This window comes from Phoenix dactylifera, chromosome 15 (genome assembly GCF_009389715.1).
Source record: "Phoenix dactylifera cultivar Barhee BC4 chromosome 15, palm_55x_up_171113_PBpolish2nd_filt_p, whole genome shotgun sequence".
Lineage (NCBI taxonomy): Eukaryota > Viridiplantae > Streptophyta > Magnoliopsida > Arecales > Arecaceae > Phoenix > Phoenix dactylifera.
In genome coordinates this window covers 2900243-2926201 of record NC_052406.1, presented here as the reverse complement: position 1 = coordinate 2926201, position 25959 = coordinate 2900243, and the positions used below count along the sequence as shown (strand labels likewise).

At 38.5% G+C, this 25959-nt stretch overlaps 2 protein-coding genes and 1 non-coding gene across 3 annotated transcripts; 1 reads left to right on the top strand and 2 right to left on the bottom strand.

The window, feature by feature from the left end:
- Nucleotides 1–6619: 6619 nt before the first annotated feature.
- Nucleotides 6620–13031, bottom strand: LOC103704215 (hexosyltransferase GAUT11-like). Its single transcript, XM_008787415.4, has 2 exons — nt 12461–13031; nt 6620–8541 (listed from the first exon to the last, which is right to left on the bottom strand). Exons 1-2 carry the CDS (start codon nt 12608–12610, stop codon nt 7084–7086), a joined length of 1608 nt encoding a protein of 535 aa, XP_008785637.1. The 5' UTR covers nt 12611–13031; the 3' UTR covers nt 6620–7083.
- Nucleotides 13032–17947: 4916 nt separating this feature from the next.
- On the top strand, nt 17948–18019 carry TRNAD-GUC. Its single transcript has one exon. It is a non-coding gene; the product is annotated as a tRNA-Asp (tRNA).
- Nucleotides 18020–18707: 688 nt separating this feature from the next.
- On the bottom strand, nt 18708–20858 carry LOC103704214. Its single transcript, XM_008787414.4, has 3 exons — nt 20401–20858; nt 20238–20323; nt 18708–19219 (listed from the first exon to the last, which is right to left on the bottom strand). Exons 1-3 carry the CDS (start codon nt 20711–20713, stop codon nt 18935–18937), a joined length of 684 nt encoding a protein of 227 aa, XP_008785636.1. The 5' UTR covers nt 20714–20858; the 3' UTR covers nt 18708–18934.
- Nucleotides 20859–25959: the final 5101 nt, after the last annotated feature.

The window sequence follows — 25959 nt, the reverse complement described above, 5'->3', positions numbered from 1 at the left end:
TTTTGTTGCTTCTTATTTTACCATACTCAAAGCATATTGGGATGAAATCAATGATCTATGTTCACTTCCTACTTGTACTTACGGTGCAATGAAAAAGTTGAACCGAATCTCTCAAGATAAAAAAAAAAATTTCTATTCCTTAAGGGGCTCAATGCCTCCTTTTCAACCATTCGGAGCCAAATACTTGTCATGGAGCCACTACCTACGGTAAGTTAGACATTTTTCCTGATTTTGCAAGAGGAGAAACAGAAGGCACTGCAAGTCAAATCGATGCAGTCTTTTGAAGGCGCTGTTATGGCTACTTTAAGTTTTGACAAGCACGATTCTATCACTCCGATAACCAACGTGGAGAATATGGCTGTGGAGGTCGTGGCGATCGAGGACGACCACACTATGATTACTACAATAATCTTGGTCGCACATGTGACACTTGTTACAAATTACACAGCTATCTGAACCACCGTGGAGAAACTAAAACTTCTACTCCTACAAATCACATTGCCAATAGTGAAAATCTTCTTAGCCCATCTATTGTGCCCTAGCTCACGCCAAAGCAATATGTCCAATTGCTATCCATATTAAACATCGACAAAACCACCACTTCCATCAACATGACAGGTATTCCTTCCAACTCACCACCTGTGACATGGATAATTGACACAGGTGCTTCTGACCAAATGGTCTCCAACTCTAATCTTTTTTTTATCACATGAAGTTTTACCAACTCGTCAATTCATTAAACTACCTACTGAAGATGCAGTTTAAATAACCCAAAAAGGGACAATTAAAATATCCCCTTCTCTTGAGTTAAAGATTCTTTACGTACCCACTTTTAATTTAAATTTACTATCCATTAATAAGTTTACTAAAACACATAATTGTGTTTCCATCTTTTTTTTCTAACTTCTGTATTTTTTATGACATATCAACGAGAAAGCTAATTGGTCTGGGTAAGGAAAAGGATGATCTTTACTACTACAAGGATAAAGTTTCTCCTACTTTTACAACTTATTGCACCCATTTGAGTCTTTGGCATAATTGTTTGGGTCATCCGTTAACTCCAAGATTAAAAATTTTAGCCTAAGATATTTCTGTTTCTCTTTCTACTTTTTAAAATAAAATAGATTCTTCTACTATTTGTCCTCTAGTCAAACAAACTAGAATTTCTTTTTCTACAAGTACTTCTGTTACTTTCTCCATTTTTGAACTTATTCATATTGATATTTGGGGAGGTTATTCTATTCCATCTCATACTGAGGCACATTATTTTTTAACAATTGTGGATTACTTTTCATGTTGCATATAGATTTCTCTTGCGATTCAAACATTAAACATTTTATTTTCTTAAGAATTTATTGCTCTTATAGACAATCAATTTTCTCGTAAAATTAAAATGGTTAGAAGTGATAATGGGATGGAATTCATGGATCATCAATTGCAGTTTTATCTTGATTCTTTAGAAATTATTCATCAAACATCTTGTGTTGGCACCCCGCAGCAAAAGAGTGTAGTTGAGTGCAAACATAGACACCTCCTTAAAGTAGCCCGAGCATTACGTTTTCAAGCCATCCTACCAATCCAATTTTGAGGTGAGTGTGTTTTAACTTCCGTTTATCTTATTAAGAGATTTTTTTTCTCCTATTTTAGGTAGTAAATCTTCTCATGAAATATTTTTTGATAAAAAATTTTCTTACCACCATTTACGTACCTTTGGATCTCTTTGTTTTGCTCATATCCAAGCCAAAAATAAATTTGGACCTCGTGCACGTAAGTGCATTTTTATAAGATATCCCTATAGCCAAAAAGCCTACCATGTGTATAACCTACTTGACAAAAAAATATTCACTAGTGGGGATGTGGTTTTCCATGAATCAATTTTTTCATTTGCCAACACATCTATATTTTCTTTTCTTCCCAATCACCATTTCTTCCTCACATTACTAATAATGATGGGGAACCCATCCTCTCTACTTCTTCCACTTCTAATCAAGATTCCATCGAACTAGTTGATCTTTCTGAATCATTCGTCAATCCACCTCCAAGATGCTCCACAAGGATCCGACGTCCTCCCTAATGGCTTCAAGATTTTTAGTGCTCTCATGTTTCATTTTTTTCTTGCCTATACCAAAACAACCTCATGACAGATACTAAGTATCTAATCTAAAATTATATTTTCTTTGATAAATTCTCTAGCTTTCACCGTGCTTTTCTAGCTTCTATTTTTTCTTCTCAGAAACCCAATTCCTTTTTCTCATTAATGAAACATGCTCACTGGCGTGATGCTATGGCCGATGAAATTAAGCCCTTAGAGTTTAATCACATTTGGACTATGATGCCGCTTCCACCAAGCAAACATACCATCTGATGCAAATGGGTATATAAGATCAAATACAAGCCCGATGGTAGTATTGAACAGTATAAAGCAAGGCTTGTTGTTAAAGCTTATACTCAAGCTAAAGGCCTAGAATACCATAAAACATTTGCTCTTATTGCTAAATTGCTCCCAGATCATTGTCTTATTGCAATTGCAGCCGCCAAATAATGACATTTGTACTAGTTTGAGGCCAATAATGCCTTCCTCCATAGTGATTTACATAAAGAAGTTTACATGCAACTGCCACCAAATTTTTCTCGAAAGGGAGAGAAAGAAGAATAGTTAGTCTGTCGCCTCAACAAATCCTTATATAATCTTAAACAAGCCTTCCATAACTGGTTATCTAAATTTTCCACTTCACTACTTCAGGCTGGTTTCACTTAATCAGTTATCGATTATTTACTCTTTACCATCAAATCAAAGGGCAAGATCACCATTGTGCTTGTTTATATTGATGATATATTTATTACTGGCAGTGATCCTTCTTCCAAAATCAATTTCAAATTAAAGACCTTGACACACTTAAATACTTCCTCGGCATTGAAGTTGTACGCTCCAGTAAAGATATTTTTCTTTTCTTTTTTTTTTTTTGCTAAACCGGGCGATCTATACAACACGTGTACGGATACACCCAATAAAATCGGAAAACAAAACATCCCGGAGCTCCCGAGGCAGCTCCCCGTCCCCAGCCCATAAGGTGCTCCCGGCATGGTTAGCCACATACGTGGCCACCCAATCCGCGGCCCCGTTGGCTTCTCGAAACACATGCTTCGCCTGGACCTCCCCTCCGTCCCTCATCATCAACCCGATATCGCGGACCAAGGGATGGTCGGCAACACCGGCTCTCAGACCCCCCTGGATCCAACTAATGACCGTAGCCGAGTCACCCTCCAAGATGACTGATCTAGCTGAGAGCACGTAAAGATATTTTTCTTTCTCGACAGAAATATGACATAAATATTCTTGAAGATGCAACTGTTCTTGGTGCTAAACTAGCACACACCCCGATGGAGCAAAATTTAAAGCTATCACATGATGTTGGCGAACCTTTGCATGATCCTGGACCATACAGATGCTTGATAGGTCCTTTGATCTATCTCACAATCACTTGTCCAAATATTACCTTTGCTATCAATTTTCTTAATTAGTTTATGTAGGCACCACGCCAACCCCATATGGATGCTGCTATTTGAGTCTTAAGATATCTCAAATCATGCCCTAGCTTTGGTATCCTCATGCCTGCTTCGAACAGCTTTCATCTCAACTTATTATGATACTGATTGGGCAATTTGTTCCACTACTCGCCATTCTGTTACAGGTTATTGTTTTTTTCTTGGTGATAGTCCTATCTCATGGCGCACATAGAAACAAAGTACTGTCTCTCGCTCCACCGTTGAAGTTAAGTATTGATCAATGGCTTCTATCACTTGTGAATTAGTCTGGCTCAAAGTTCTACTCTCTGACTTGACTATTCACCACCCTCAACCTATGTCTTTCTATTGTGATAATCAAGCAGCACTTCATATTACTGCCAACTCTATATTTCATGAGCAGACAAAACACATCGAAATAGATTATCATGTCGTTCAAAAAAAACTACAAGTAGGCACAATCCAGACCAAGTTCCTTCGAAGTAACAATCAGCGTGCTGATATTTTTATCAAGGCTTTGGGCCGTGATTATTTTTTTATCTGCAACGTAGTTGGGTATTACGAATCTACTTATACCAACTTGAGAGAGAGTATTACAACTTAGAATCATGCACAATCTCGCCTATTCTTGTATATACGATATTGGATATCATAGCTGCCATATATTGTATGCACAATCTTGGTATGATACCTCAGATCAATTTCCAAAAATTATAGAATCTGATTATCATATTCAAAATTAGTATTTGTATCAAATCTTAGAATTTTGCTATTGTATTATACTATATCTAATCCCTAATATCTTTTCCATAATCATGAAATTTTATTATATTCTACTGTACTGGAGGCTCAACTTGTATATAGAGCACATCAGTGCTATGAATAGAATAAGGTAATTCAAATCATATGTCCGATATAAATTTTTCAGAATCCATAAAATCTTGAAGCATCATTTTGTCAATGGTACACAAACCAGCTAACTGTCAATAAACAATGAGCAGTGAGTGAAAGGCATACCGAGAATGTTTTTACGTACATCTAATGTTTGGGTCTCACGCGGGCTGTTGGCTCCCTTGTGGTTCATAAGGTGACCACAATATTTAAGGCCTTTGCAAAAAGATTGGTGGGGACAGGTTTTAGCACATTTGTCAAGTTTGAATTAGTTGCAGTCACAACGCACCGTATATCCTTGTCTTTTGATCAGCCACACTGAACTGGATGACTTGAAGCATTGAATTGACACAATTATCTAACATAGCCATGGCTTTATCGAAAGGGATCTAGTTAGGGGTGGCAAAATATGACCCGACCCGCCAACCCGACCCGTGTTCGACCCGTCATAAACAGGTTTGGGTTTGGCCTAAACAGGTTCGGGTCGTAAACAGGTCGACCCGTTTAACCTGTTTATTAATTGGGTCGGATACGGATTTTAGATGTCTGATCCGTCTAAACCGTTTAACCCGTTTAACTGTTGGGCAGGTTAAACAGGTCTAAACAGGTTAAACGGGTTAAACAGGTTAAACGGGTCTAAACAGGTCTAAATAGGTCGGGTTGGGCAGGTTAAACAGGTTGGGTTGGACAGATTAAACAGGCCTAAACAGGTTAAACGGGTCAAGTTGGGCAAACAGGTTAAACAGGTCGGGTCGGGTTAGGTAAACAGGTTACCTGTTTATTAAACAGGTTAAACGGGTCGGGTCGGGTTACCTGTTTAATAAACAGGTCAGGTTCAGGTTTGTAATTCCTGACCCGTTTAATAAACAGGTCGGGTTCAGATTTATAGTTTTCTGACCCGACCTGTTTATGCCTGACCCGACCCGATTGCCACCCCTAGATCTAGTGTGCTCCCCAAAGAATAGATCCAATGGGATGAAAACAAGATTTTTGCCATCAAGTCGTCTGAGTTTGGATTTAAGCACATCATCTTCTATAATTTTTCCTAGAAGTTTGATAGCGGCATGCTCGTCTTTTCCATTTTCTATGTCAACATGAAAAAAAAAAAAAAAAGTTCATTGTTGAGGTCATCTTCAATAGATTTTTGTCTGAAGGTGTATGTTCACAGGTTCTTTGAAGCATCGTGCCGACTTCACAAGACAAGTCCGGCGACGGCGAGCCAATTGGATTATTTCTTCCATACACCTATGATGAAAGAAGCTTAACAATGGTTATGCCCCCAGCCCCTGGATCAAGAAAGGGAGGGGGCAGAAAAGAAAAACAAAAGAGTGCATAATTAGATGAATCCTATCTATATGCAGCATGAACTAGACCCTCTTCATCTCAAACATAGAGAGCATGCAACAACATGGAATGGCATGGTTCACAATGTGTAGATGGGCATTGCTGCAGCATTCTACTTTGGATGTGTACTGAAAGAAGAGGCTTCATTCCTCTCAGATCAAGCATCGATCCTGACTCATGCGGTGGTGGCAAGCCAGGAGATTCGAAGCAACTTTTGTAATCCAATGTATGGTTGGAAAAATTGGGGCTTTATGGACTGGTTCCATTTAGCCAAGTCCACATTGATGTCAAGGATCAAATCTATCATCACAGTGCAAGCATAGATGTCTTTGATCTAACAGAATGATGATTTTGAGGGCATGTTTTTACTATTTATTGCTTAAGAAAAGCATTTGTGATCTTAAAGCACCAAAAAAAAAAAAGATTAGTGTTTGCTAAGATCCTCTCAGAAGTGCTCCTACAAGAAGTCAAAAAAAAATCAAAAAAGCATTTTCAGAAGCAGCTAGAAAACCTAGATTCTAGCTTCTCCATCTCTCCTTACAAAATAGAAGCAACACCGAGCACGCCCAGGTGATAAAAAAAAACAAACAGATGGATAAGTTGGGTTATCTGCTGCTCAGTCTCACATGCTTCAAGTAATCAACATCAAAACTAATAAATTTTCCTGGGACTGCAAACCTTATTTTCCATATGGAGGCAAATCTGCAGGCATTCATCCATGCATGCCCACATTTTAATCATCACTACAACTCCCATAAGTGCAATCATTTTGACATTCAAACAATGTGCAACAGTCATCAATCCATCTTAACAGTATATAAAATCACAGACACTGAAATATATAAACATACATGCCCCATAAAGACAGAACAATGAACCGCTCTATTAATAAGCTCTCGAGAAATGATTTACAAGTCTAGTCCTGAGTAACTTTAACCTTCAGAAAAATAAAGCTACCATTTTGATAAGGCATGATATTGAGTTGGTGTTACCAAACACGCTAATAGAAACTGCACTCCTATATAAACAAAGCAGTCCTCAAATTAATATGAAGGACCTTGTTACACTTTCAATTTCAAAAGAGCTAAGAACTGATCCGAGTGAATCTCTGTTTTACAATTGGTGTCCAATTATCTGGTTGAATTACCAGAATTAGAGGTCCAAAGAAATGTAAGACCTCAGTGACAACCAACTTGAGTATGACCTTTTCTCTTCAAGAAGTAAATAAGACTTCAAAAATGACAACCATCAAACTGAAAGTTTTAACTTGACTATAATAAATTGAGAGAACGTCAAGGAAGAATAGAGTGAAACTGCAATGCTTCAATGGGTGTTACATTCTTTAATATATGGATGTGTGGAATTCACGTACCGATTCCATAAATGTTGATATCTGCTGATGGCCAACTTTAGCCATGGCTTCAAATTCCCACTATAGTGCACAACAGCTGCGCTCTCTATCAACCTATCATCAATGTCCAAGTCATACCCCAATCCCAGAACATGCCATCTCCTGTCAAGTGGCTCCATCAGCCCATAAAAAGCAAGAAGGCCAGGAGGAAGCGTGCCTGTCTTCCAGAGCATCCGGTCAGCATTCTGCTCCTGCCAGTAGTGATATAGTGCAGTCACATTTGCTTTCTTCCATGCGATCAGATCAAAGATATTCATTCCAAATGCCCACCCACATGCTTGAGGATCAAATTTTGAGCTCATCAGTGGATTGGAGAAATTGAGGTACTTGTAGAACCGATGGAACGCCTCAAGGCAAGTCTCAACAGCTCCAATTACATTCCCATGCAATTCGACTGAAAATAGAGGCGTTAGATCCTTCTGCACCACAACATCATCATCAAGAAGCACCACCTTCTCCAAAAGTGGGTATATTTGCGGGATATAGAATCGCAAGTGGTTCAACAATGAAGCAAATTTTGCGTTCCTGAAGTTTGTTTCCCCATTCTGATCTACTGAACCATCTGTGAAGTAATAAGCCTGGGCTCTTCCCTCCAACAACTGTTTCACCAATGGGGAGTATGAAGCATTCAACCAAGAGAACTCTTCTATTCTCCGAACTTCTATCGTACACCCTTTGAAGTCATTCCTGAGAAACCACGTCAACATGGACCGGTAGTTGACCTCATCAGTGACCACATGAAAGACAAGCTGTTGAGGGTGCTCAGCATTGGAGACAGTGGAATTCACAACCACTGAGGTTGCCAGCACATTGTCAGAGAATATACAGAAATGGTACAAGTTGTTGTCCACAAGCCGAGGTGAGTTCCTATGCTCATCTCCGAGTTTTCTGAGTATTGGATCTCCAAACCACTCTTCTGTCAGTTTTATGTTCAAACAGTGGAGACTTTTTGGCATGGCTTCAGCAGCCAATTGACCAAAAGCCGCACTCTGCGCTGTCGCTGCATTTGCACGATCTTCAAGGGCAACGGCATGGTTCTTCAATGTTGTTATCGCAGTGCTGATGTCATAATGGGAGTCTTGGGCATTGTATATCAGCTGTGCTAGGCGACTGACTATGGAATGCGCTTCTTCCTGGGTGACAGGTTTTCCTCTCACAGCTGCTTGAGAGAGCAACCGTTGGCAATTTCTGATCTGTGAGCTAAGCTCCCAAGCAAGCTGAAGGTTACTATGCTCTTTCGCAATCACTACATAAGCCTTCGCAAGTGTCATTTGATCAGCCAACTGTCTGGCAAAAGATGTACTGCTTAAAAGCTCTAGTGTGACATTTAAACTTCCATGAGGAGTATCTTCTGTCACTGGACCCTTGTCCTGAAAATTGTAGGAAAAGGCATGAGGTGAGGCAGACTGCAAAAGGAAGCAAATTATACAAATCACAATATAGCACATCATAAGGTCCTTTACAACTTATTGGATATATGCAAGACAAACCAAGGAGGAATATAACTTATACTACTAAGAAACCAGTATGCACTGTCAGTTTTGGCAAAGTCTAGCAGATCATTGTAGCAGAGCATTTCAAAAGATTCAATAGGAGATGACATACTGAATAATCACTGCAAACAGCCAAAAAAATGCTTAAGCGCTGCAAAGGTGAACTAAGCCACTCCACAGAATAGAAGGCCTGACAGATGGGAAATACTCATTTTATTTCCTCGATGCCGTGTTTTACAAAGAGGTCAAAAACCTGAGGTCTGCCACTGAAATTAATAGTAAGTAATCAAGGCAAGCAACAGGGTACCTTATGTCATCGTAATTGCATCACATCTGGAATTTAATGCAAGCAAAAGACTATTTAACTCTCAACAGCAACCAGATCAAAATTGAGCCTTCCAATTCAGGAGATGCCTCCACATTCACAAAGACAATCTAATCAATAGACTCGGACTGTTTCAGTGTCTCTGCCCAATTATAAAGTTTATAAAACTATTATAGTGACGCTTATGCTGACAGATAAAGCAGTGAGGTCTTTGCTCCTTTCTCCTTTTGTTTTACCTTTTCTTTTCCTGAATAAGTTGTCAAAATTTATAAAAGTCCAAAAACGAGTTGCAAACAGTGTTACAAAGTTAAACCAGGAACTGCAGTATTTTCGCATGTAAGTTTTGCACCACTTCTTCGAAGGAGGAGAGCAAATAGTTGGCTGATCCAAGCACAAGATGAAAATGCTTCTGATAGTCCCACGGACGATTAACAATTACTCTCCAAAGAACCATAGGTTAAGTTATCCCAACACCTCCTATGCATCAGTTGGGTCTCCTATTTCTTCCCATTCTTGTCCTATTTTCTCCTGTCTTTTTCCTCCCGCTACCTGCTTTCCTTCTCTTATCTTTGCTCACTACTCTCATTCATTTCCCATATTTCTCCTTTCACGGTAGAACTTTCAAAATACCCTAGAGCATTGTCAACGCCCCACCCACCTAGAACAATGATTACGACTCTGTCTCTTTCTCTTTTGACAAAAGAACCCAATAAGTGTCTCTGAACCACACCATTAGTCCTCTTTGTGCAGAAACAAATATTAACAATGGTAAAAAATTATAAAATTACTAAACTATCACAATGCTTCATCCCAAGACTCAAATAATTATAAAATAAGTTAACTCACCTCTACTGCATGGTTTTCATCTCCAGATAGTGAAATAAAACCTATTTTCTCATAGGACCATTAATCTCCAACATTTAATTGTGGTGGCCCATGCAGAGCTTTCTTGCAATTAGGCCATTAGGCCAATGTTCTGCTGGCAAAGAGAGAACGAGCAAGAGAGACCTCAAAGGCTCTTGAACCATCAAAGTGATCAAACCAGGTGGCGGGGTTTTATAGAGGAACTGACCCGCGTTGCCGAATTGTCCCGACTTGGTGTTGGTTAGGTTTGGTATGGGCCGAACCGCCTGGTTCGGGTTAGTTCGGCGATCATTGATCTTGGTCTTATATATAGCAAAAGTTACAATTAGAACATCAGTTTGCTTTATTCATGAAATATCTTGCATTAAATAGACTCATCAATAAAACTGAATTCCCCATCTCCAGGCCCATAACGAAGATTTTGGTATTCAAGTACCCCAACTTATACAATAATCTGATATGTTGATACATCAAATATTTTGAGCTTCAATGGGACAAATTGAATATGACAGTCACAAACCAAAGGTTTCATATCTCTTCCATCTCAGTGCATAACAAATACAAGATAAATTCAGTTGCATCTGATTATAGAATATATTTGGAAGGTATAGATCTATTCCATGGAATAGGGGCTTTTTGGTGTCTGGTTAGAGGGATAAGGCAGGGGAAAAGTGAAGGCATCGGAATTTAAGATATTTTGGATTTCATCATGAAAAGAAAATTGCCTTCCTATTTTTTTATGCATTTATAGTGTATAAGGGGGAGAAGGTATTTGGAGGGGATTTTTTATTATGTGGGCCCACTTATAAACCCACATGGTATAAGCCTTTATGCTGCCCCCTTTTTTGGCATTTGGCATTTGGCAGGATATCCCCCCATTTTGGAGTGATATGCGCCCCCCCCCCCCCCTCCGTTTCCCTCTTTCCCCCTTCCCCTTTTTCCTTCGGGGCATAACCAAATGGGCCTGGAACTGAGTTATGCCAAGAATGACCAAAATACTGAAATATCAACCAGTCGAGTAAACACTAACAATTGCTTTAATCCTTGATTCTGTTGGGTGGTGATTAAAACACCAATTTAGAGTAGTAACACACTAATGTCTCAGTTGATAACATTGATATATTGGAGGATATATAAATTTACAATAGCAAATATACCACAGACCGCTGTTTTATATATATTGAAACAGTGTATGCCTGAAAACAATACAAACAGATAGACTGGGAAGATCTCTGCCAGGATGAAAACCTTGGCCAGAATGGCTTATGCAAATAATAACCGAAAGGAAGCTTCATTTCAATCATAATGGAGCTTTCAAATTTAACCATTTAGGATGATGGAGATAATACTCCTAGTAAGAAAATGAATATTCGAAGTTCCAGATCTGTATTGCGGTGAAATCATGATCATGCATGCAATTAGGTATACATGTTTTTATGTATTATATGTGTTTAAAATAATAAATTACACCAAACTGACTTGGACAATTCACGTGTGCTTAACTTCTGAAGAAATTTGTTGCAAAAGTCAATTTGGAATAGGGGTCTGCTGATAACAGTGTTTTAATAAGGGACCAAGCAGTTGGTTGAACATAGTCAGGTATATCGGAGGTGGTAGAAAAGAAAATCCTCTGGCTAACATAAGGTCCCTGAATCATTTAGTCAAAATATTCTCATGGAAGTGAATCTTGCAAGATCTTAGCACTGCAAGAAAAAGATTCACTCGTTTTTAGCACTTAGAATCCTGGAGATGGTTCGTCAACTCATTGCATTAAGGCAAGCTGTTCAGCAATGCCAACTAAATTTATCAATACATGAGACTTTACACAAGTGGCATATGGTTATACTCTGTAATTTTCTTTGAATTCGAATCTATTTAACTGACAGTTATTAATATTTGATTAACAGATTAACCAATAGCATCCCACATCATCCAAAATTTGCCAAATCCTCTCTTCGCCTTTAAATTTGTGTGCATTTTTTGAGGAGCTTTTGATAGTAAGACATAGTTCATTGATAATGCAAAAAACATCACAGAAAACGAAACCAATGTGATACTGAGTCAAATTTCACATCAACTAAAGTAGCATGCTACCTAAATTTTATGATTAAACCCTCACTTTTAACTTCTAACTAGGATTCACCAACGAACTAATTTCAGAAAAATTCGGTTAGCTCCATTGGCAGCTGTTAACATAACAATTAATGGCCAATGAGTTTATGCCATCAAAATTATTTTTTTGGCAATGAGTAATCAGTCATAACATCCAGTTTCCAGATTCTCACACACAATCCATAACTACATAGCACAGTCCACTTCGAATCAAGTCCCCCTCCATTGAACAAATCAGCTAAGAAGCTTCCAACTTCAAGTGTCTCACGGTATAAACAAGACAAGACAAGAGAAATGAAATCAAAATCGAGCCTTTTTTTTCTCAAAACAGGTGATTAATGATCTAGTTGAAATCAAAACCGATACTTTTGTTTCTCAAAACATGTGACTTATGATCTTGTTGAATATAACCGATACTTTTGACTCAAAACATATGACTAATAGAATCAGATCAATCATTCAAACAAAGCACTCACAGAGCATCAAAATTCTCACCCGTATCGGCGGCCCAAACCGTTCCTGTTGGTGATGGTGGACGACAAAGAGCCCCAACCCCGCAACGACAAAGATCCCCAGAAGCCACCAGATCCAATCCGAAAGCCTCCTCCTTGCCGGACGCCGGAACTCGGGCGCCCTCCGCCGCATGTCTCAATCGATGCAAAACCCGCGTCCGCCCCACCAACACCCACCAACCCTTCAGATTCCTTCCGCCAGCTCCAAACTCCACATCCCGCACCTCCTCCGCATCCCCAAGCTCCCACCTTTCCCACCGATTCCGACTAGTTTCGCATCCAAATCAACAGCCCAAGCCTCGAATCCGACGAACAACACCGAAAGAGCTCCTTTTCTGCTGGTTTGCCACCTTCCTATGAGGCGACGAAGAGGGCAGGAGGCCAAGGAGGCTGCCGCGAATCCAGGGGGCATCAAAAGCTAGAGAAACGGCGATCCATCGAGGACCGAGATTGATTGAGGAAGACCACCGACGGCATCGAAGTTGGAGAGGATTTTGGTGACCACAAGGGGGCAATCCGAAACAGCGGAAGAAAGCCCCTTTACTTGGGCGCCCCGAAAAGCATATATATACAGAAAGCGAACAGAGTCAAGCTTCTGTTCTCCCACGGCACTGTCAGATCAATGATTGTCAGCCGTCTGATCTGTGGAATAATATGAAGAGTCATGCGAAATGATGGAGAGGATTAGTTATAATTAGTAAACGAGGTTGGTGTGATGTCGGCGGTTTTGGTGGCAACTCAGCATCCACCCAACCCCCCCAGCTCGTGTGCTGGAAAACGTGGTAGAAAAAGAAGACAGCAGTTGAGGACACAGTTGATTTGCTACTAGCCTACACATTTGGATTTTGGAGGCAAAGGAGTTAGTTCTTGGGCTTAGGCTAGTACTTTTGAAAGGTTGTTAACATTAGTTGGTCCTACTTTGATTGACCTGAATTAAAGGGCCTTCTATTTTGTGTGCTCCAATGGATGGAACAGTGGATGCTTTCTTTCTTACTGGCACTTTGAAACATAAATTTAGGATGGCTCGAGCCTAGAACTTATTGATTGGTCTGCTAGTGCTAGCACACAGTGCGAGGCGAGCGATGCCGACCCAAGAACCCAAATTCTGTTGGTCGGATTTTTTGGGATTCAATAAAACTATGTTGATGTGGAGTAGCACATATTAGAGATGTTTGAGGTGCTATGTCCTAACTTCTCTTCTTTCTTTTCTTTTTTTGGTTAATCGGATGATTCATACAGACCTAGTATGAATGCATTCAACAAAATCAAAAAACAATAAATCGCGAAGTGCCATAGGCAACTTTCTTTCCTCGTTCTATAGGGTACTCTCAGAGCGGTCGGCTACATACGAGGTCATCCAGTCCGTGGCCCCATTCACCTCTCTGAAGACATGCCTAGCCTTCCAAAGTTGACATTTCTTAGGTTTTTCTTTCTATTGTTATTCATTGGTTATCTTAAAACAAATTAAACATTTTCTACTTTAAATATGAAAGAACTTGAAGATGGGAACATTCAAAAGACCACATGCAAATCTTCTGGATTCTTCGAGTCACTTTTGCATCTGCTGCAATTGCACATAAAATTTTGGTGAATTAAGATATTTAACAATATCATATCCATTTATTGCAGCAACAGCAAAAACCTAGGCGGAAGATTTAAATTCCAACATTATGCTCTTCTTCTAACTCTCTAAACAATACCAAGTGTGGCTGACAACCAGACTCTTTATAGATCAGGGAAATCTAGGGTAATTATATATAGTATAAGTTTATGAAAATTATCTCTTAATTGATCCAGATCAGAAACCTCAGTTGAAATAACAATGGATCCGTCTACAGAGTGCTACTTTCATGCAAAGCCTGCAATCTACTTGTTATAGCAAACTTGCTTGATACTGATTCCAGAGAAGTTCACTGTCAACAGGTACTGACTGATTTTAGTTAAACTAATTATGTCATTTACTTGAATTGAAAACAAAAAACAAAAAAAAGTAACAAGATCTATGTGAATCCAAATCTTCCATCTAAGAGGCACGTTTGGTTTGCAACCAAAATCGGAATCAAAATCATAAAGGGATTTGAATACTAAGAAATGGTAGGGATTGGATTATTCTCATTTCCTTCGAAATTGGAATGGCCAGAATAGGAGTCACTCATACCCATTCCTACTCCAGAGTCCAACTCTCCCTAGCCAAACATGACCTAAGTTCTTGAATCAGTTTGTAATCCATTTACCAAATTATGAAAGACAAATTGAAATATATGCTGTGGGCAAATATTGTAAGATGTTGGACATACTAGTGGACCTTCTATAGGTGATAGAGTGAAGGAGAATTGCTGCAGGATCATCAATAGAGCTAACTCAGATTCAGTTGCTGCAAACCTTTGGCCCACACGTATCCAAGGACCCATGCCGGAAGGCAGAAAAGCCATTGTATTGTTCGTAGCTTTTGCCACTCCCTTGGTGAACCTCTCTGGCTTGAAGAGATGAGCATAATTCCCCAACATCTTGAGGTCATGGTGACGATCCAGTGGTGAAACAGCCACCTCTATTTCTGCTGGAAGTAAGGCTGCAAATGGGTCGGGTCGACCCGTGACCCGATCCGACCCGACCCGCGTAGACCCGACCCGACCCGAATTTTAGGACCCGCGGGTCCGGGTCGGGTCCTAAAATTGGACCCGAATCATTTTCTGGGTCGGGTCTGGGTTTACCAAACGGACCCGATCTGACCCGAATGGACCCGAAGAGAGAGAGAGGAAAAGCAAAAGAAAGTCTTTTCTTTTTTTTTCTTTTTCTTTTTTTTTTTGGCGTGGGTTGTGGTACTTTGGTCAGTGTGGGAGGATAGCAAGTTAGCAACAAGCATAGGTTCACAGAATCCAAAGGAACGTCGGCCCGTCAGGATTCTCTCTCGATCTATTACACTGTTGAGACCTCTGGTGTCTCGGTAGCTGCCTTTTTTTTTTTTCTTCTGTTTTTTGGTTTTTGTTTCTTTTAACTTTTGAAGGGAGAAAGTGAGGGAACACTGCAACTGAATATGGGTCATGTGCCAGTTTTCTGTAATGGAATTGGATTTTGGAAGAAGGTCTGGGATTTTTTTTGTCCTCGTGAGAGGGGAGCTGGGAGACACCAAGTTCCGTCCAATCAGTCATATAGATAAAAAATTGTGTGATATGAAATTTGGCTTGTAGACCGACTTAGTTAGTAAGTCATGGGTCATCTGTTCTGACTGGAGCTCAATTGCAAAGTCTTTCAAGTCATGGGTCACCCAGCACCTCATAATTATGATATGACCAAATTAGATTTGCCCAAATTTTTTTCCAAAAGCACAAAAAAATTCGACCCGATCGGACCCGGACTCGACCCGAATCAGACCCAGACCTGACTCGAACCCGACTCGGACCCGACCGGGTCCAAAATTGGGACCCGAACAAAAAACCGGGTCGGATCGGGGTCACCTAGGATCCGACCCGACCCGACCCATTTGCACCCCTAGCTGGAAGTGAGAGCCTTCCAAGCCTCACCTTCTTTGCTACTTCGTAGTAATCAAGGCCACTGGGTGTAGTCTTTACAAATTATAGACTCACTGATGATTATGATCATCTGCAAGCAACTAGGACTGAAAGTTACAAAAAGAACAAATTTTGCAAGCAAAGGACAGTTCACATTCCATAATTGGATATTGTTTATCAATGAATCATCATTGGTTATCATTAGTTTGGACTAAGTATGATGAAGTATAATTGGAGAGATTAAAGGAATGAACCAAATTAAGTTCTTGTCAAGGGTAAAGCGTGAGGTTTGGCCCCACATGGAATAAATTGATATAGATAACTAATTCCGTGGCTTAATCTGTCAGATTGAATTGGGCTCCATCATGTATATCAAAGCCTTATCTTAGTTGCTCTGGAATAAAATCAACGAATTAATGATTCATAATGATAATGTCAATACTCTTAATACAAAATGCATGTATTAGTTGTTAGAATAAATGTTTAATTGTTGATAATGATAATGACCTCAATGCTCATGAATACAAAACCAACGTATTGATTGTATAATAATAACAACATCCATGCTCTTCGTACTTAAAAATTGCCGTATTGGCCATAAGAATTTAATTTTAAAAGGTTATGACATTAGGCTATAATTTATTGAAAATATTATATTTGCTTTCATCTTTAATTTGGTAATACGAGCTCGATAACCTACTTTGTTGCCTTCTCTTGCCCATCTGCATTGATAGCTAGGAGAAGGCCAATCAGTGATAACATACTAGCACTTGTCCTGCGCCCTCCAATATTGAATGTCTTGCATTCATCTATGATGTCTTCCATTATCTGTTTGGTCTCCGATAGGGTGAGATGGATTTATTTATATATTTTATATTTTCGTACACTCCTTCTCATATGGTTCAGACTTTTCTTTTAATAGGTGAGCCCAATATGTGAAATTTTTAATAATTAGATTAAAAAGTGCGGAAAGACAGTTCGAACTCAGAATCTTTTTTTTGATACAATATTAAAATCACCACTTATTCCACAGCTTAAGCTGATAGAATGAGGTAGATTTATTATATATTTTATATTTTCTTACACCAAATCTCATTATTCCTTTCCTCCCTAATCTTTATACACCTCATGATGGATTGCCTTATACCTTGCTCGACCTGTCTGACTTGATGCCAACTTGGTTTTGTATAAATGTTCTTCATGGATATATAGATAAATAGCAAGGATTAGAAAGAGATAATGTAGTTCAGGATGGAAAGAAACAAAAGCAAAATTAAATTATTGAGCAATGGATTAATAGTTTGCATTCATGCCATTTGCTCTTGAAAACAGCTTCAAATTTGCAGCTTACATGCCCGAACAAAAAAAAAAAAGCAAAACAAATTAATTAAAGAGCTAGGCAGCTCACCTGAAAAAGGAAATTCAAATGGTTTGTGAATTCTTTACAGCGATTACACCCAGCTCTACTAACTTGTTAGAAGATGATATGCCCTTCGATGTAACGACTTCCGAAGACCGTTCTAGAAATGACATCAAAAGCCGAAGCAGTGAATTCTAAGCCCACCTCCTCGCCTTATAGCCTAGCTAGTAGTTTCACCTTTCTTTTGTGGAGAGGAGGTTCAATGCTTGAGAGGAGAAATTTTCACCCAGAATTTTGTCTTGACTACGGATTGGTACCCTATCTATCATTCCTTTAGAGCTCATTTGGTTCGTGGAAAGCATTTTTTCTTCTAAAAATATAATTCTTAGAAAGATGATATCTGAAAAAGTACTTTTTCGTTTCTCTCGTTTAAAAATTCCAACCAAATAAGAAACATTTCTTTGCTTTTTCGTTAACCACACTTTTTTTTTTCTTCTTTTTTTTCGGGAACCAAAGGAGCCTAAGAAAGGAAGGGAGTTTGTGGAGCAAGTGTTGCCACTTTGAATTCGTTAAAATGAATATACGAGTAGCGAGTCACCAAGTCGTTGTAGTATAGTGGTGAGTATTCCCGCCTGTCACGCGGGCGACCCGGGTTCGATCCCCGGCAACGGCGATCCTTTTTCCTTTTTGTTTTATTACATTAATCTAACATGTTTTTGTTTTTTTGGTACAATCTAACATGTTTTTTTAACTCCGGTGAAATTGAACAGTGTGACATGGGATAAAAAGCAAAATCAAACCGGTGGATCGACCACATTTTATTTTTCTTTCAAAAAATTTTAGAAATGATCCAACAAACTTGTTTACTTCTACGTTATATTTGGTTGAAAAAAATTGAGTTTCCGAAGAGATAGTTGCTTTCCAACTATTTTCTTAGAGAAAGTTTCATTCGCATTTCGATTCAAAAAGAGAATAAAAATAACTTGATTCTACAAAATTCAATGCCGACTCTTTTTTAGTATTCAAATCAGATTTCGATTCTGATCCTAGTCATGAACTAATTGCATTGGAGAATATTGTCATTCCAATTCATGACGATTCCGATTCCAATTACGAATCAAACATATTTTTTTAATAATATTTTTTTTATTTTTAATAAAAATATATATTCTATACCATATGCACCATGTCAACCGTTATCACAAAGATAAATTGGGATAAGATGAATTGAGCAGGCAACAATCTAAAAACGAGATGAAATAATTGGTGGGGCGCACGACTTTATGGTGCACATGGTGTGTACATATAATTTCTCTCAATAAAGAAGGCTCAGTAAATGCCCGCATGGTCGTAGTAACATCTTTTTATTTGAAGAACTTGTTCCATTGATACGACAAACCACATTATTTTTCACTCAGCAAGCACCACTGAGTCAACGCATGCTCCTCTGACCAACGAAGTAAATCTATCACACAGTAACAATAAAGATTAACAAACCTACGGATTCCATCTTTCCTTCTATTATTTACAGTCATCACACTCAAACCACACATCTTCCATTGCAACAACCATTTACTTCCAGCCATTTTTAAGCTAAAAGCCAGAAGTCTTTATGTCGCTTGGTGGTGATCAAATATCCACCACCTCTTCTACTCTTTCTCCTCACTGCGAGAGCCATGCAGCTCGCATTCTGTACGCAGTACTCCACGATACTGCTTCCGATCTTATTCCCAGCCCACATCATTAGTAGCCGCCATGTGATCGATCGCTTCTTCTGCCCCATGATAAGGAGGGAGGCTCCCTGCTTTCTGGCCTCTTCGACGATGGCCGGACCTCGCTCTTTCCCTTCCACTAGAGAAAGTTCAACCTGGACCTGACAAAAATTGCCACAGGAGATTAACGAGTTTAAACCTCTTTTAACTAATTGATAGCCTTAAGGAAAAGAAGAAGAAGAAGAAAAAAAGTAATGGTGCATTACTGCATTATGTATAGAGTCCATAGGTGGTTACCATGGAGGAGAGGTCAGTTGGAGTAGGGCCTAAAGATTAGTTGGTGGACAAGGATATATACCCAACAAATGGTTGAAATCATTGTCTTCACCTTTTGTTAGGTGGTTGCCTAGTCTTAGTCACCAGATGATGACTTCTGAAACCATGAAAAATTGCTCAGTTTTGATTAAGTTTGCTCTTACTATTTTACTTGTGAACTTTGCGTAGGTTGTTGATCAGAATGATTTCATATATAAGAAATGTCCTATAATTTCATTTCATTGCTTCTGTAAGATGACTGATTCTTTAATTTCACTGTTTTCTTAGAAAAACAAAAACTAAATGAAAGTAACAATTTTTATACTTCCCTGATTTCCTAGCATGCATCAAGTGTCATTATTACATGCAAATGGTTTGACCAGGCTCATGATTTGAATATATTCGGGCAAATTGATTTTGATCTGCCCTTCTTTTTTGAAAAAAAAAATAAAAGACTTTGATTTGTAATACATCTTAAACTTGATAAACATATACATCAAATTAGATTGGTGAGATAAAACTATGCATCGAATTATGATGATCAATGCTATGAATTTTTCCAAGTAGATGGCTCAACACGCATTTTGGCTTAAAATTTTGCCACTTTATCTCGTACTGTATCACTAGGTCACCGGCTGCAGATATGGAAATTTGTTAAGAGGCTGATTCAGTCTTCCACCTATGAGAATTGCTAACTTCCAAAGCTTTAGGGAACTCCTAAGTCCCAACTCATCAAATTACATACTGTAACATTAATACATTTCGGCAATTTCCTTCGTCGAAACAAGAATTCTATCAACTTATTTGGCCTAGCCGCTTAACTTGCTAAATTGAACAATATATAGAAGAACATAACATCTTTACCTCTGCTCTTTTTGCTTGGCAGATATTCTTCATAGCATAGAGGAGCTCAGAACCCTTGGGATCTCTCTCCCCTTGAGGTTGATCACCTGACAAGAATTCAGAACCTTCCACACTTAGCCAACTCCTAAACTACGTAACCATCCAAACAAAATCTAAATCTCACCATGCTTAGATGGCTTCACAATATCCAGAAGAACAATTGTGTCATTGCATTGGACCGAATGCGAGAGCGTCCATTGCAAGGCAGTCTTAGCTTCCGGGCTCGAGTCCACAACAACCATGATCCTCCTGCCAACCTCCACCTCCTTCTTTGTTGCACCACCGGGCTCCTCCACATTGGCAGAAGGCTCAGGGGGCTGATCAGCCTCAGAAGTAGCAGAATTGGGCTTCGAGTCGGTCGGCGGAGACCGAACCCGAACACGAGTTGCCACACGGTTTAAGCAGAAGCTTGGAAGCCTTGTGCTGGTTCTGCCCATGATCCAAGAATGAAGCTTTGATGAACTCCCAAGTCCCGGGCTGATAAGAAGAAGAAGAAGAAGAAGAAGAAGACGAATAGAAGAGGAAAGGGGAAAGGAGAAGCACAACTGGCTTGTGGCTCCACCTTGAGCTCATCCTGGTTGTGGTGGTCATTTCCGAAGGCCATGCTCCCTCCTTTTTGCTTAGGAGTCCTCCATTTCTTTTTAGCCGTGGGCTCCATCTGCAACGTGATGGGCATGAAGGTGTTGGCTATATTGATACAAACCACGCCTGTCCTGGAATCATGAGGACCATGGTTAAGAAATAAGAAGTCTTAAAGCCAAGCATTGTGGCATAGTGCATGATAGTTCGGGCACATGCCATGGAAAAAAAAATTCCATGCATGGTTGAGGTTGCCACAATGGCAACCTGGGCTTCAGCCAAGCGGTTGCATCTCTCCTCTACTTAGTTGGGTGGAGCTTTGAGGTTTGAATTGATGGATATTTCCAATGCTCTTTCAAAAGAAGAAAATATACTCTAAAATCAATGTAAAGCTTGTACTAATCATCTATACATGCATATATAGATGATTAATACAAGCGAACGTGGGATAAATTTGAGGTTGAGAAATAACATCAAATGCAGATCTCATGAATTCAAGCCCTCCACATACATAGATGTGGGAAATATCATGCATGAAGGGCAATGATCGATTAAGAGATTTTGTGTTACTTTCAACTATCATCTGATGTAGGCTTAGTGTGGTTGGTTTAGTTGGGCGAGGAGCAGATCGAAATCATAAACCTAGTTATAAATTATAATGAGGATTGTTACGTACGTGCAATGCGGTGGTAACTCCAAAAAGTCACTCAGCTGTCTTGCACTGTTCACTTTATAATGCTGTACATCTCGTGATACCAATTCAGAGGGAGCAATAAGAATACCAAACGCCAACTGAGGGACTTTTGAGTGATATTTTTCAGTTAATAAAACGTTTTTGGTAACACATATACGCAAATGATCCAAGTGTGAAGTTTTGGTCCAATGATCTACTGACAGGCGAGGCTTTCAAAAAGGCAAGATTTTCCTGGACCAACTTAGTGAAATCTAAGCAAAGTCTATATGATTGGTTTGGACTTTTTTTTTCTTCTCCCCAACAGACACAAGACCGCTTCCTAGTTGACAGAGTAGACTATTTAGTACATTGTGTGGTGGTCTAGCTTTAACATTTAATTTGGGGAGATGGAAGCCGCTTGAAAAAGCTGCTCGCTCCAATTTACACAAAGGAACTTTGAAGACCAGTAACTTCACTTTTGGCAAATTAAGATGCAGTTCTCCCATCCTTCGAGGAACAATTAGGTGAGTTTTTTTTTCTTTCTTTTTTTTAACATACTATTCTTCTCATCTTCGAATTCACTGACATATAAACATAACCAACATCAATTTACTAGTTATTACTTTCGTTGTCAGTTACTTATTCTTCCAAGCCTTGTCTATTTATACATATTTTCTCATACTTATTATATTGAACTTTGCTACTTTTTTAATGATGCAAGTGGAGTTGATTTGGATTGGATCAAGTCGATTTAGATCAACTTTCACAAGACATCTAAACATGTCCGTGAAATTCAAGAACCAATCTTATATATATTTTGTCAAGCCATGTTAGTCTTTTCTCTGGCAGAATTGGATCCTAACCTGATTAATCTAGCTATACTTGAGGGAAACTAGCTCAAAGTATATAGCATTGGGAATTGACACATATCCAAATCCGTGGGTATACCAGTTTTAAATAACTCAAAACTAAATGTGAAAATGAATCACAAGTCTTCTGCATCCTTTTTTTGTAACTCCAGTCTCTTTGCCAATGTAATCCAACTAATTTGATCCAAGAAGAATCTGATTTCCAACTGGACTGATATCTTAATTATTGCATAATCCATTTTAAATGCCATCATCCCATCCTCAATTACAAACAGATTAGGTTTTGGGGGACTTGGCTTGAGCACTGTTCAAGGGAAGGGAGGGTGTTCAAGCTACTCTCGATTTGAACTCGGTTCAGCTATACATGTTCTAGTATTATCTTTCAAGATGCCAGGAAAAGCCAATTTGAAAGCTAAGCATTAGACCATAATTGATCTCGGGAGATGATCATGTTGAAGCTAAAGCTATTTATATGCCTTATATCTAGTGGCTTGCTAAAAAAGCTTGAATAAACTGGCTATTAGTCATGGAAACTGTCACACTAAATATGTATATATGACAATAAACGTTGACATGTTAATGTTTGATAGGTCATCGATTTTCTGAATGGCCCAAATAGATCTTGTGTGCTGCCAATCACTTAGTATCACAACAACACATAAATCTATGCGTGCATAACATTATATTTTTAAGCTAAAAGCTTAAGTTGTTCACAAATCAATTAGGAAAGGGGTTGGAGCAACACAAAGTTGCTTTAATCTCTAATTTCTAATTTAGCTTATATTAGACAAGATGAAAGATTCAGAGATGCACAGTCCATGGTTCAAGGGTTTTGCATTGATCTATAAGTACCATTAGGTCATTTGATAGATACATACTAAATTGGAACCTCTGTTGTTTGCGCAGAGCTCTCCTCTTGCAACATGGACAACAGATTAATTACAGTAATAATGTGGAAACCAAATTAATACTAGGTTCTCCCATTCAAAGTGAATTATTAATAGCAAGAAGTATATCCGTCTCACCATTTTCAAAAATTAATACCAGGTTCTCGCATTCAAAGCAAAATATTAACAAAAGTACAATATATTTAATAAAATCTATTAGTAAAATATGATATGTATATGATAATTAATAGTATAATATATCATCTATTATATATTATATTATTTATCATATATCAATTATATTTATAATTAGTAAATTTTGATTTTATATAATATAAATATAATAAATATAAAAATTATTGTACTAATAGTATAATACATAATTACATTGATTGGATATAGTAAAATTTACAGCCATATTATGTTATTCAGTCATTTATTTATTATTGTTCATTTACACTATATAAAATCTTCTTTAAAAATATTCAAAATACTTGAATTTCTATATATTCATAATTATTCACCGTAGATCTCACCTTTGTATTGGATAATTCATCTAGTACAAATATAATACAATTAAACAATGGTTAAAGCATATATTACAATCCTGAAATCATAAAATATACTTTGATGAGGCAAAACAAATAGTAAGAAAAAAACTATGCACCAAATCAAACAATAGAATAATGTAATAGTTATAAACAAAGATTAAAATCAAAGGAATGACTTAAGGGAGAGGAGAAAAAAATCAAACATAAGATGTTGAACAAATAAATCAATGGGCATATTAATTTGGATTATACTTAATAAATTTAAAGATGAAACACTACACAAATTAAAAAAGGACCAAAAATAAGAAATAATAGAAACAAGAGACCAAAAAATAGAATAATTAAATTCATATAGTTTGATTTAGGAGAATTTTAATTCTAACTAAGCAAAATCAGGAGGAAGCAAATGTTTGTTCGGCAAAAGATTCGCTAGATAATATAAGTTACAACAAATACCAAAACAATACTTAAAGATACAAATCCAAAAGAGAAATATCCTATAAGTATTATTATATCTCTTAATCATATGTAATTTTTTCTCGGTTCTTCTCTTAATCTCAAAAATGTAAACTAATTTTGTGAAAACTAGTTAAATTATTTTTAAATATATAAAATATATCTAAAATATTTTTATTTTTTGATAGGTACACATCAAGTGTATTATATACTCTAAAACTATTTTTAAAAAAATCCTATAGAGATTCTAATCATATTTTTTAATTATGATTAAGGTTCAAATTTGAGCTCAAATTTGATTAATTTTTAAACCAAATTGATTCCATCTAGAGCATTATTTTATTTTTGGGTTAAATTCTAGCTCTAGCTCTAGAGTCCACAGCCCCATGCCTGTCCTTTTGTTCATCCTCAAAAGGCACTTTGGAGTACAAGAAAGGGGTGGCAATCGGGTCAGGTCGGACATAAACGGGTCGGATCGGACATAAACGGGTCAGCAAAGCATAAACCTGAACCGGCCATAAACAGGTCATAAATTATAATCTAAACCCGACCTGTTTAATAAACAGGTAATCCGATCCGGCCTGTTTAACCTGTTTAATAAACAGGTCAGTCGGGTTTAGGTTTATGCTTTCTGCACCGTTAACCTAAATATTACTGTAAATAAGTACATACTAAATAACCGAAAGAAAAAGAGGCCGACTTTTTGTCGTTTTGCGGAAGGGGCGTTGTCGCTGTGAGCCTGTGCTTCCCTCGTCCTCCCCACCGGGGAGCTTATCGGCGCTCCTTGCCCCGCTATCGCCGACTTCTTTCTTGATCTTGTTCCCAACCAACCCTCCGACCTCGCCTCCGCCCTCCAAAAACTTGATCTCCTCCCTCGACTCGGCGGACGAGGAAGAGAAGAAATCTGGAGAGACTCTCGACTTTGCTCCTCAGCGCCCTCCTCCTCCTGGCGGTGGTCGGCCTCTCGACTTGGACTATCGGGTTTGCCTACAGTCGCCCTTTCTGCACTCCGCTACGGAGCTCTGGCATCCTTCATCCATCCAACCATATGCTGGAAAAATCCTATATTTTTCAGATTCTCCAAACCTTATCTCGCCGATGAGAAAGAGAAGAAATCCGGAGAGACTCGGGCGACAGCGATGAGAGAGCCGCTCGGGCGCCGCGATGGGTTCTGATCGAAGATTCATCGCCTCTTGGGAAGGATCAGGGGGCTAGGATTCCCGTGCAGGGGAGAGACTAGTTTGCAGGTGACGATGAACAGAGGAAAGGCCAAAAGGGGAAAACTGTGGCCGTGATTCGTAAATCGTAGCTGGTAAGGGAATAAGGGATATCGGATATGGATTAGGAAATTATTTAATATTTATAGGTTGAACAAGTTAAACGGGTTAAACAGGTCCAACAACTAAAATTTGTATCCGATCCAATTAATAAATAGGTTAAATGGGTCAATCTGTTTACGAACTTGTTTAAGTCAAATTCAAATCTATTTATAGCGGGTCGAACACGGGTCGGATTGGCAAGTTGAATCATATTTTGCCACTATAGTGCGTCCTAAATGGCAAATGGAGAAAAATATAGCTTCAGCTCGTTTTCGTTAAAAAGAGAAAATAGGTGGCATCTAAAGTAATACCCAGAACGTAATAATACCCAGCTCAAATACGAACAAAC